The 12,577-nt window shown below is 40.6% G+C and overlaps 1 protein-coding gene across 3 annotated transcripts in view; it reads right to left on the bottom strand.

Moving 5' to 3' along the window:
* RTN4 (reticulon 4) overlaps positions 1–4,259 on the bottom strand; it is a 72,552-nt gene extending 68,293 nt beyond the window's left edge. Inside the window, exon 1 of one of the 3 annotated variants that reach the window (XM_036925959.2) lies at positions 3,438–4,259. In XM_036925959.2, coding sequence (XP_036781854.2) covers positions 3,438–3,996 — 559 coding nt within the window. In that variant the 5' untranslated portion in view covers positions 3,997–4,259. The remainder of the gene's footprint in view (positions 1–3,437) is intronic. The other 2 variants (XM_036925960.2, XM_036925961.2) reach the window with 2 other exon arrangements.
* Positions 4,260–12,577: the final 8,318 nt, after the last annotated feature.

Below are 12,577 nucleotides of genomic sequence, written 5' to 3'. Positions count from 1 at the left end.
GGACAGTCTCTGAAAAATAAGCTCCAGCATTTCTTTTCTTTGTATTTAAATCCATGGCCTTCAAGTCCTATCAAATATTTCATAAAACCTCTTTATAACCTAACCACAAAAATGGAGATTCACAGCCAAAGAGATCATGCTTCTTATGGTTTCTTATATTCCCCCTTTCTATTCCATTTTCACTGACTGAACTAGTAAGAAACTACTCACCTCTCCAGACTGCAAAAGCTCTCTAAATTGTTCTATTTTTCTTTCCGACCTATCTTGAATATTGTCACCAACTCATTTTCCTTCCTAACACTGCTTTCATGATACCATGCCTCAGTTCAATAATCTTCAATAGCTTCCCAACACAGTAATTCAGGATAAGGGTGCAAAATAATGAAGTACCTTTATGTTTTGCAAACAACATTTTTGGTTTCTTAATATAAATTACCAAAAGGAAAGGTAACTCTGGGTGGCACAGCACGGATAAAAGCAAGATGATAAAACCCTCATTCCTTAATTTGGCATTCAATACCCTTCAAAATCCAGATTTACGTTTTCAGTCTTAATTCACACTGATTTAGAACATGTCCAGAGACCAGCTCAATGTCACCCTTAATGATAATGTTTGCATTTCTCTCTACTCAATTTCTACCCAACATTTCCCTTGCATATCCTCAAAGCCTAGGATAACCAACCACCTTTCTTTTTTCCTACTTGAAGCCAAATGTCTCTTAGTGAAAAATGGTCATCAAGTGCGGGGGCTTCAGTCTCACTGAATTGCAATAGGGATGCTCCAAACACAACAGCAGACAGCAAAATTACAATTTTGTGAAAGAAATCAGAGTTTAATACAAAAAATAGAGTAAACGACACTGTTAAATACATAGGCCAGCACCAGGGATCTCCCATACTCAGTAACACAACCCTCTTCCAGGCAGGCTGGTCTATATTTGACCAGGCTCTGCACATTTCTCACTTTCTTTGTCTTTATTCACATCAGTCCTCTCAATCCTCTAATTCTTCAAAGCTATGTTTTTGCTCCAAAGTCACAATATAATTATTTAAGGAGTTATGTCTAAAATAAACATTATTTTTTTAAGTCAAACTTTTTACCATGGCCTGTTAGAGATCCCAAATGATCTAGGAGCCCTCTTCTCCCTTCTCACTGACAACCACTCTCCCACAAGCAGGCTTCTTACAAGATTCTCAAATACACAAATCTCTTTTCTGTCTCAGGGTTTTTGCCTCCTAGGAGTTGCTTCAAAATTTTTTATCTCTGCAGCTCAGATCTCACCTACTCAGAAAGGCCTTTCTCAGTGACAACTTACCTATAAAGGGCCCCACACACACATCCCAATTATTTTCCATGGTACCATCCTATTCTCCTGATAAGACTTACCACTATTTATAAAGTTTGTTCTTTATGTGCTTATTATCTGTAGTTCTCCCATAGGGAGCCAGGTGTCTTGTTTACTGCTATACCTTCATAGCCCAAAACAGTGCCTGTGTCCTTGTAGGTAAACAATCATCAGCTGAATGAACAAACTCTGTTAAATCTAGACTCAACTGAAATGGTTTAACTATCCATGACCACAATCACAGTGCCCTGCATTTACTAAAGAACTGAAGTTTCACAGTAGGTACTATCAATACATAATCAGGGAACTATGTAAAGATAGTCCCCTCAGTAGGCATTGTTCTCTCTACTTTGTCTTCCAAAGTTAGTATTCCAAAAGTCAAAATTCCAACAGAATGCTGTCACCTCCTGAATTCCTAGTGTTCAAAGAAAAGGAATCCTCTCTGTTTTCACGCAGCAATTCAAGATGACAAATTAGTATGCTTCTGTTACCTTTGAAAATTTCTCACTACTTTTTATTATTCTACCTCACCTTAGTTTCTCTCAAATGTGTGTTTTTGATTCAGAAAATGAAAGACTGAGTTATTCCTCATCTAGCATCTTTTAGAGCAGTGATTAGTGTTTTGAGTAATGCTTTGGGTACTTCACTATCAAAATGTTATTCAGAAATTTCACAATTGGTTTATTTTCACACCGTGGAGCAGGAATGGATTGAAGGAAAAAATTTCTTCTGTGATCTCAGATTCTTTTTTCATAAAACGAACCATTTCTAAAATCCAATAAGGCTAAGAGTTCTCGGCAGGCAGTTACGCTACCTGACTGTTGATGTTTTATACATTTAAAAAAGTCCTACTGCTACTAAGACACGTTATGTCGCAAAGTAACAAGCTACTTGTTAATAAACTAACAATTTCTCTAAGATGGATTCTCAATCTCTAACCTCAAACAATTTCGCAAGATGAAAAGGGTTAACAAAACAATATTCCTAAAAACATTATACTCAGGTAAATGTAAAGACTTGAAATTATTTACAGCCTATGCAGACTTGTTTCTGCAGTCCTAGAAAATACAACTTCTAAGAAATAGTATTTCTAACCAATACATGAAAACGTCGATTTCAAAACATTTCATTAAATCTCCTGGTAAATCGGATACAAGTTCAACTGGCCTATTCCTGACAAGGAATCTACAGGTTTCCCCTTAAGAATGTCAACTATCTTGCCTTTTTTTAATCTTATGATTCTTATGATGCATTAAGAGGCTAAACCTGTCCACACTAACAGCGATTCCTCACACTGCACATCTGAGTCCCTGGCAGAGCTGCGGCCCGTTGGAAATGCCCAGATGCCATTTCCCCCGGCTCCGTTTAGCTGACGGGGATTCGCCACATCACAACCAGGGTAAGCGGGGGAGGTGGCAGGACTTCTCCAGAACTCTCTCTTTCCCAGTTCGCCACGCGCCACACCACTGGAGGCGCTCTCTCTGCACTGCAGTTGGGTCAAAATGTGGACGTTTTCCACTGGGCCAGCTCCCCACCAGCGCAAGAGGGAGCAAGGGGGTGCGGGGTGGGGGAGGGAGGCGGGAGATGAAGCGCATGGGGGCTACCCAAGCCAGGCGAAGGGTGAAGAGGGGAGCCAGGGCTGAATGCAGGCAAACAGACGAGCAGCGAAACTGCGCCGTTTCCCTAGGAGCAATCCAGACGGGTGTTTGACAAAAGATGAGGGCTCCAAGGCCCGTCCATCCTCACCCTGGAACCAAGCCAGCCAATGAATCCACAACCCTAGGTCCCCGAAACACACCCAGCTCCTACCAGAGTTGGGTGCCTAACTTTGAGACCCAGTGGACTGCGGACTAGGGGGAAGAACCTGGGAGACGGCGGGGGGCACGTGTTCCCCGAAACCCAGACAATGAGGAACAAGCCCAGGCTTCCAGGGCCACCCCACCCTGCTCCCCACGGCTCCCACCAGGGGGGGCGCCTGCGCCCCGAGACCCACAGACAATGCCCGCTCCGGGGAGGAGAAGAGGGCTCCGCCCGAGGCTTCCGGGGCCGCACACAAAAGAGGGAGGGGCGGCGGGAGGGCGCGGCACTCACCCACGGAGCCGGAGGAGCCCCTGCGCTTGGGCGCGGCCGGCGTGGAGGGGGGCGCGGCGGGAGCCGGGGCGGGCGGGGTCCACACGGGCTCGGGCTGCGGGCTCACGCTGACCGGGGGCGGAGGCGGAGGCCGGGCCGGGGGCTCAGCGTCCTCGGGTTGCTTGGAGGTCGAGACTGCGGCCGCGGATGGGAAGGGTGGCGCGGGCCCCGTGGACGACGCCGGGCTCGGGTCCCACGACGGCTGCCGCTCCGAGGCGACCAGGGGCGCGGCCGGCAGGGGCCCCCGGGGCGCTGGGGGCACGAAGTCACTGCCGAAGTCCAGCAGGGGCGCGCGGGCGGCTGGGGCTGTGGGCGCTGGGGCCGCTGACAGCCCGGCGGCTGGCTTCCTCTCCAGCACCTCCAGCTCCTCCAGGTCCTCGTCCTCGTCGTCTTCCTCCTCCTCCTCCTCCTCCTCCTCGTCGTCGGGCTCCCTCACGAACTGGTACTTGAACGGCGGCTGGGGCCGCGGCGGGCTGTCGGAGGACGAGGAGACCAGAGGCGATGGGTCCGTGTCTTCCATGGCTGCCGGGTCGCAGGCGATGCTGCAGCGGCCCCCTCTGCGGGGCACGCTTCTCCTCGGGGCCGCTGTGGGGGCTGGGAGGACTGAGCGGCAGGGCCCAGCGAGCCGAGTGACCTGCAGCGGCGGCGGCTCCCGGAACAATGAGGCTGCTCCTCCGGCTCCGCGCCCGTGATGCGCCACCCGCCCCGTCCCCAGTTGCCGCCACCGCCCACCCAGCGAAGGAGAGGCCAGCAGACTCTCCGCCCAGTTTGGCGTGACTCACCCTCCCGACAGGGAGCGGCACGGACGGCGGGAGGGAGAGGACCAATCGGCTAAGGGACACAGACGATGGGCAACCAGCCGGCCCAACGGAAAGGGAAAGAGATGAACGTGGGTTGGGCTATTGCACTTCCTCTCTCTCACCGGCTGGGGTGGGCTCGGGGGGCGGGGCTTGGCGCTGGTAGCCCCACCCTCCACCTTGGACGCGGCTGGCCTGGCCGGGGGTCTCGGCCTAACCTGCAGCTGGGGGGTCCGTCTGCAGTTAGGGTACTGCGAAAGCGAGCGGGCGGGCTGCTTGCCTTGAGGGCTCCGAGAAGTGTCTGGCTCGAAACCACCGGAAGGGCGTTAACAGGGGGGTGGGGGTGGGGGGTGGGGATGGTAACTTTCCTCCCAGGAAAGGAAAAAACCCAGAGTGAAGAGAGGTACTAACAGGGCCATGAAGGAGGCCGTAAAGATTTAAGTATGCATTAAGTTTTAAAAGATTTTGAAACAAAAGATTACATTTTTTTTCAAACGTAAATTCTCAGACCATCTCATCACTACTACCTTCACCACCTTAAAAAAAAATAAATTGGTCTTGGACAATTTTAGGATCACTCTCAGTCTAAAACTACAGCCTCTGAATGAGGTAGGCAACTCCACTGGGCTGGATATAATCTGAGGACTGGGGTTGTCTATTTGAAAGTCCACTCATGTCCTTCCAGGAGGGTTTTAGGATCTGCCTGCCCCTGGACTCTTTAAGTGGTAGAAGGATGAGTCACCCAAAGAGAGGGAGAGGAGGGAGAAAAGTGGGAACAACGATGCCTTGGAAGGCAAATTCGATTCACATTACATTTCAGTCACCTTAGGTTCATGAGTCAACACTTCAGATGATTCAGGCCTTCTGGGAGTCAGGAAGCCCAATATTCATTTCTTTGATAGGTTGGAGTGAGCGTGATCCCCATTCTACTTTTTCCAAAACTGGAGAGAGGGTTTAAAGAAAGTGTTTACAGACATGTGTCAGCACCCAGAGATTTAGAAAGCTCCTTTATCTCTCTGATAAACCTTTCCAAAATATTTGCTAATCTCCAGCCCTGGAGAGAGGAGAATAAACTGCTTTCAAACTGCTCACCATCTAGGCCTGCACAGTTCAAATACCTTAGTCACTGGCAACTTGTAGTTATTGAGCACTTGAAATGTGACTAGTTTGAAATGAGATGTGCTGTAATTTTAAAACACACACTAGACTTGAGAGTACAAAAAAAATGTTCAGTTTTGTAAGTCATATTTTGGATATATTGGAACAAGTATAAGATACGTCACCTTTTACTTTTAATTTTTTAATGCATTTTCTAGAAAATTTTAAATACATATATGCCTCACATTATATTTGTATTGGATAGCGCTAATCTAAATGATTGCCACAGGGAGTCACTGGTTATTTAAGCAAATTCTCAAATCAATTAATATTATCCTAGCGTTAATTTGGGTATTAAAAAGGACATGTGCAGGTTGGGGGAGGAGGTAGGGGAGATGAATAGGTGGAACACAGATTTTTAGGGCAGTGAAACTATTCTGTATAATACTGTACTGGTGAGTACGTGACATTATGCATTTGGCAAAACCATACAACTGTATAACACAAAGAGCTATCCCTAATGTAAACTGTGGACTTTAGTTAATAATATATTGATATTCATCAGTTTTAACAAATGTACCACAGCAGTGCAAGATGTGAGTAATAAGGGAAGCTGGTTGGGAAGAATAGCATGTAAATGTATGAGAACTTTGCTTTCTGTTCAAGTTTTCTGTAAATCTAAAACTGCTCTAGGAAATTAATTTTTTTTTTTTAAGAAAGGATAGGTAGAACAAGATTCCCTGGCAATGTTACCTGATCAGGTTAATTATTAATACATTCAAGACCTGCAGTACCAATCCTTTGAGTCTGTTTTTCTTTTGGGGGTGGGGCAGGGATTGGGAAGAGTAATGAGAGGTTATTAGCATAGAATTTTGTGATGGGAGGTTTAATACCAAATTAAAAATTTAAACAACAGATTCCAAAGATAACTAAAAGTCATGTTTCAAGTATTTGTCAAAAATTATCAAAAATATACATGATTTTCACCTAACTGCATACACATGCAAAAATATATTAGCAACATTTTATGGTACGAACTTTTTCTATTTTTACAATTTAACTATCAGCAATTCAGTCTTCTTATGCTGTTCACCCCACTATGATTGTTCCGAAACTCCTTAACAGAATATTTTCAGAGGTTTTTCATATATTATTATAAGTTGCTCATATGATATTTCTGCACTATCTGGGTTCCTTCTATTACTAAAATAATCTCAAGGGAGTATTTTTATTTAAAGTATCACAATAGAATTATTAGAACTTTAGTAGCAAATAGCAGTAAATACTGAGTCAATAATGTAAGCACTCTCCTCTGAAGCAGAAGAAAAATAAGAATTTTATACTATTGAGCTCAGTGACTTCTAAAACATAGTGTGGTGAATAAGAGTAGAATTTACCCAATGATCACAGAATGGTCACCAAAACATAAGGAATGGAGAATGCTAGCTGATATACCAGAATTAAAAGTAAAACTAGGTACATATCAGTGTAACTGTGTAAATATCACTCTCACTAACAAGAAAATTCTGATGGTCATTTGAAATGGCTAAAGGTAGAATATAAATTATAGATCATAATAATAGAGAGTAATTATTCAATGAATATGTTTGAAATTATTTTACCAAAAGTAGAAAATTAAGGTTCTCAGACCCTAAAGGTTAGTAACTGTTCTCTCTTAGAACACTACAGGAGATCCACTCAGCTGGGTGAAATTAGATTCTCAAAGTTGGAAGGACTCTGGAAGGGCTTCACCAACTCCTTCCCATTACAAGTCTCTGCAGAAGGTTTTTTAACGTTAGTCATCTATAGCAGATTAAAAATGGCTGAAACTCTTTTGCAACAATTCCCATCCAGAGGTTTGGTCAATTTCCCAAACTCTTTAGAGCTGGCTGTGTGACTTTCTTGACCAATAGAATACCCTGGAAGTAAATTCTGAGCCTAATCAGCAGAGGCACTGCAGCTTCCCCTCGGACTCTCTTGGAATGCCAAGATAAGAGACACATGGAGAGAGGAACCCAGCCGACCAGCAGTAAAGCAGGGGGCCCAGAAATATGAGGCCATTTCAGACTGTCCAGCCAATCAACAGAATCATAAAAACTAATGAATTATTGTTGTTTTGAATTATTACTTCTTGGGATGGTTCATTACACAGCAAAAGCGAAGTGAAACACCCTCTATTTTGTGCTTTATTCATTCAAATGAAATATTTATTAGGTAGTTACTCTGGACCAAGCACTATTCAAGACTCAGGAATATAGCACTGAACAAATCAGACACAAATGTACTTGAACATTTTCAGTAAAGGGAGACTCACTACTTGGGTAAATAGTCTATTCTGTTTCTATAGTATCATACCTTATTGAAGAATGCTGAATTGATAGCTAAATGGGTATACATAGAACAGGTTAATTGTCCTTTATCAGCTATGCCCCCTGAAAGAGTAAAAAGGCCTAGGATGGATATACTCTTGTCTACATATTGCAGGAAGTGGAGTCTAGAGTGGGTACAGCAACCATAGGAGAAAGATGAGAGGTGGATTCCTGACAAACCTGTTTCAAGAGCTATGCACAACAGCTTTATGTCTACTGAAAATGACTTGCCTCCATTCAAGAGCTCTATTGAACTACATTTTACATCTCTATTCAAAAAAGATGTGAAAGATCATTTTAACACTCCTAAAGGAAAATTTAACAGTTTGCTATGTTGTCCCTACCATTGTGCTAGGATTTTAGATTTCATGAAATGTACCTTTTATTGAAATGCAGTTCATGATTTTGGTTAACATCCTGACTTACACTAAGTTAATTGTGTAATAAGAATGTAAATATAAATATTAAGGATCAACATCTTCAGCCATGCCAGTTAAGCATTGACAATTAGTGCTGGATATAAAATTAAATTTTTAGATTCCAAAAAAGAAAATGCATAATAGGCAAACAAAAGTCATTAAAATTTCATGTGATCCTTCTCCTTTAACCTTCTTGGGCCCTCTGCATTAATACTGCATTTCCTTATACATCAATATGAATCATTTCTCTGGTGAAATTATTGTGATTTAACAGAAAAACTATTTTTGATCCAGCAGAAAATTAGTTTTGATTTTAGCAGCACAGATTAGACAAAAATCTGTCCTCATGAGAGAAGAGGCCACGAACTTATTCAAGTTATAAATAATTCATTACAGTACATAGCCTACTCCTCCTAATACCTAAAGATTGAAGTATAAATTCTGTTGTTTTATTTTCAATGGAAATGGAAACGAGGTGTCCAAATCTTCAGAATAAACATTACTCATTCATTCAACTAAAATCTATTGAGCATCTAGGCTCTGGTGATAAAGAATAAATACAACATTTCTTAACATTAAGGGACACAAGGCTAGTTTACTTAAGAATATATAGCTATATAATGTATGTAAATATATGTGTGTACATATGCATGTGTATACATATATGTGTGAATATAATATTCATTTTATATATTAATATACTGTATATTACATATTCATATAATCAATATAATTCAGATAATACACATATACATATTAAATAGAGCAAGGGAAAAAGAGAGAGGAAGAAGCACGGGTACAGAGACTGACAGAGACACAAACATAGACATATTCCAACAGGATTTGGGGAAGACTTCATTAAAGGCACTAATCTTTTAAGGTTAAGGAAGAGGAAAGGCATCTAAAGAAGGTGGAATATCATCTACAAGGCAGGGTGGAGTGAAATTCCAATACAGATTCAAGGCATAGACATCTGGTATAGTTAAGTGGTTAAAGATAGAACTGGAAAAAGGCAAAGCTAAGTACAGCTGTGAAGGATCTCAAACGCCATGCTAAAAAATGAAGGCATTATTCTCTAAATAAAGAGTTATTAAAGGTCTTTAAGCAGGATGATGGGATGACCTGATTGTTAATTTACAAAAATAACCCTGATAGAGGATGGATTATGGATGCTAGAATAAGGAAACAGAATACTTAAGCAATTACAGTATTTCAGGTAATCATCGCCCAAAAACTTCATTATAGTTACTATGGGTTAAGTGAAACATAATACTAATAGTTTGGGCAAAAGTTAATGAGATTCTGAACTAATAGTGTAGGAAATAGGAGAAGATAAATTTGAAAAACACTGAAGAAGTTGAATTAATAAAATGTGGTGACTGATAGAATGGAGGGGTTGATGGAAAAGACGGAAGAAAAGCTGAAATAAGTTTTAAGCTTGGGTGACAAAGTAAACTGGTGCCACCATTATCAAAGAAAAGAAATTAAGAGAGAGAGCACAGAATGGCTGAGTAATGCTGGGGAGAATATAATGACCTTAGCTTTTATATACATTGAACTTGAGCTGCTTGCAGTACATTGGAGTAGAAATAATCAGGAAATAGCTGGAAAACCAGGACTGGAGCTTAGGATAGAGGTCTAGTCTGGAAAGCAGTTATGTAAACCTGTTAGTTAGTTGGGTAAAGGTTTGGGGGAAAATGGTGGGATGGGAAGGAGGGGATGGCCAAGCAGGTTGATGCATACTATCTGCTACCCATGGAAGAAAAAGGCCTAGAATGGAGCCACAGGAAACATTACCATGAAATATCTTTGACATATTGAACAACATTATTTCCACTTAACCTCTACTTTTCCCAGACAGGACAAAACAAAACAAAAAACTCCCTTTAGCTTTTCTTCATGGGTCTAGTTCTTCAGTTTTTAAATAGGTACTCATTTTATCTTCTCCACCTACCTTAAATATTAAACTCAGAACTCAAAAAAGTATTTCAGTAAGTGTTTAGTATAATTATATTTAGCAAAAAATGATCTATAGTAATAGGGACAGCACTAAAAATTTAAACCACAGGTAATCCTTAAACCCTTGTTAAGTGGGTAGTCCAGCCTCTTAGCCAGTAACAAGTAGTAGAATTGCCTGGTGGACTTCTGCCTCTTCCTGTAACCAACTAACAAAAGAAGGCAATGGCTGAAAGAAAAGCAACAAGAGATTAAGCAAGCTCCATTAAATTATAAAATTAACTATGCAATAAGTGATTTTTCTATATAATATTACTTGTGTTTATGAGGTATAGCATTTTTTTAATCAATAGATCTATATTGCTCCTTTTCAAATTGTTTCTACTTTCCAGAGTACCAAGGAACATATTCATCACCAGAAATGTAATAGTATATTGTTCTGCCTGTATCTTTTCTGAAACTTACCATCCTTTTACTACTATAAACTTACTGTGATCTAGCATTTCCATTTTATCTTATTTTTTATTTATTGTCTTGAATAGAAATTTTTCCTCTCAGGTAGTAAAAAAAATGTTTTAAATCATTTATAAATGACAGTGTTGTTTGATGAGTTAAATATGGCATAATGTGTTTATTTCTTTTCCATCCCAAACCCAATTTAAATGTCAGTAAAGCAATAAAAATGTTATTAACCAACAACAAAGACTATGAGAGGAGACAATAGTAGATAAAATATTTCAACATACTTCTGAAATACAAAAAGCAGATGGTAGAGCAGTTACTGACTTAGCAGAGTGGATGAAATTACAACCTAATTATCTCTCAAAGAGCAATATCAGCTAGAAGCAAGTAATTTTATGCCACAGAACCTGTGAGTGGCTCAGCCCTTGGAGGTGCCTGAACTGAAAACAAGTGGATTAAGTACAAGTGGAACCTTTGGCCCCCATGGTCCCACACTGCTCCCAAAAAGCATGCAGCAAGGCTTAAAGCCCTGCTGCCCCACCATTACTGCTCCCCCCGCCCCTGCTGTCCCCTATAGCCCATTCTCCCCCAGATTGGATATTGTAGAATAATTCTGTAGAGTAATAAAATGGCCCCAGAGAATATTCCTTGAAGTATTGGCATTTGTAATACCCCAGTAAAAACACCTGATCAGCCCCACAGTGATGTTTAGTCTGCCCCCTTCCCCTCACACAGCTTCCAGTCCACTTTTTAAATGCTTCCCTCTTAAACATGAAACAAAAACCACTAGACAAAAGCCTTGACTGAAAGCTAAAAATGAAATCAAACAGGAAAAGAAATTTGAGGGAACAGAGACATACAGAATAAGAAAACTTTTAAAAAACTACAATAAATAATTAGAGAGATAGAAGAAGACATCACTTCCATAAAACAAAACCAGAAACAATGAAAGTGAAAAAAAGCAGAGAAACATGAGAGACTTCATAAACTAAAACCAACTGCATGTTCATAGCAGTATTCACAATAGTCAAAAGATGGGAATAACCCAAATGTCTATCAGTGGATGAATAGATAAACAAAATGTGGTATGTACATACAATGGAATATTATTCAGGCTTAAAAAGAAATGAAATTCTAGCATATGCTACAACATGGATGAACCTTGAAGACATTGTGCAAAGTGATACAAGCCAGATATAAAAGGGCAAATATTGTACAATTCCACTTATATGGAGAACCTAGAATAGTTACATTCATAGAGACATAAAGTAGGACAATGGGTGCCAAGGGCTAGAGGGAGGGGAAAATGGGGAGCTAGTGTTTAATATGTATAGAGTTTCAGTATGTGATGATGAAAACGTTCTGAAGATGGATGGTGGTGATGGTTGCACAATAATAGGAATGTATTTAATGCCACTAAACTGTGCACTTAAAAATAGTTAAAATGGTAAATTTTATGTCATGTATATGTTACCACACAATTTTTTAATTTCTATTTTTAAAAATTATTAGAAGTGTTAGAATATAAGTTTGAAAAACTTCCCAGGAAAGAGAAAAAAAAATGGTGTATTAGCAACTAACCAGTAAAAACTGAAGTTAAAAAAAAAGCAATATCATATACAACAGCATCTGAAGAAATGAAGAATTTAAGAATGGATTAAATATGTCCAAGACCATTGCACTGCAAACATTGCTGAGAGAAATTAAAGAAACTAAAAGGACTTCAACTTGATTTCACGATTTATAATAAAGCTACAATGATTAAGACAGTCTAGTATTGGCATAAAGATAGACAAATAGACAATGGAACAGAATACAGAGTCCAGAAGTAGACTCATAGATCCACATTTACACATTTATATAGCCAACTAATTTTGCACAAAGGTACCGAGATATTTCAATAAGGGTAGTCTCTTCAACAAACAGTGCTGTAACAACTGGACATCCATATGCAAAAAGAAAAAAAGAGAATTTTGATCCTTATCTCACATCATATTCAA

The sequence above is a fragment of the Manis pentadactyla genome, chromosome 2 (genome assembly GCF_030020395.1).
Source record: "Manis pentadactyla isolate mManPen7 chromosome 2, mManPen7.hap1, whole genome shotgun sequence".
In the NCBI taxonomy this organism is placed as follows: domain Eukaryota; kingdom Metazoa; phylum Chordata; class Mammalia; order Pholidota; family Manidae; genus Manis; species Manis pentadactyla.
Note: the sequence above shows the minus strand (reverse complement) of the source record. Positions and strands in the feature narration are given on the sequence as shown.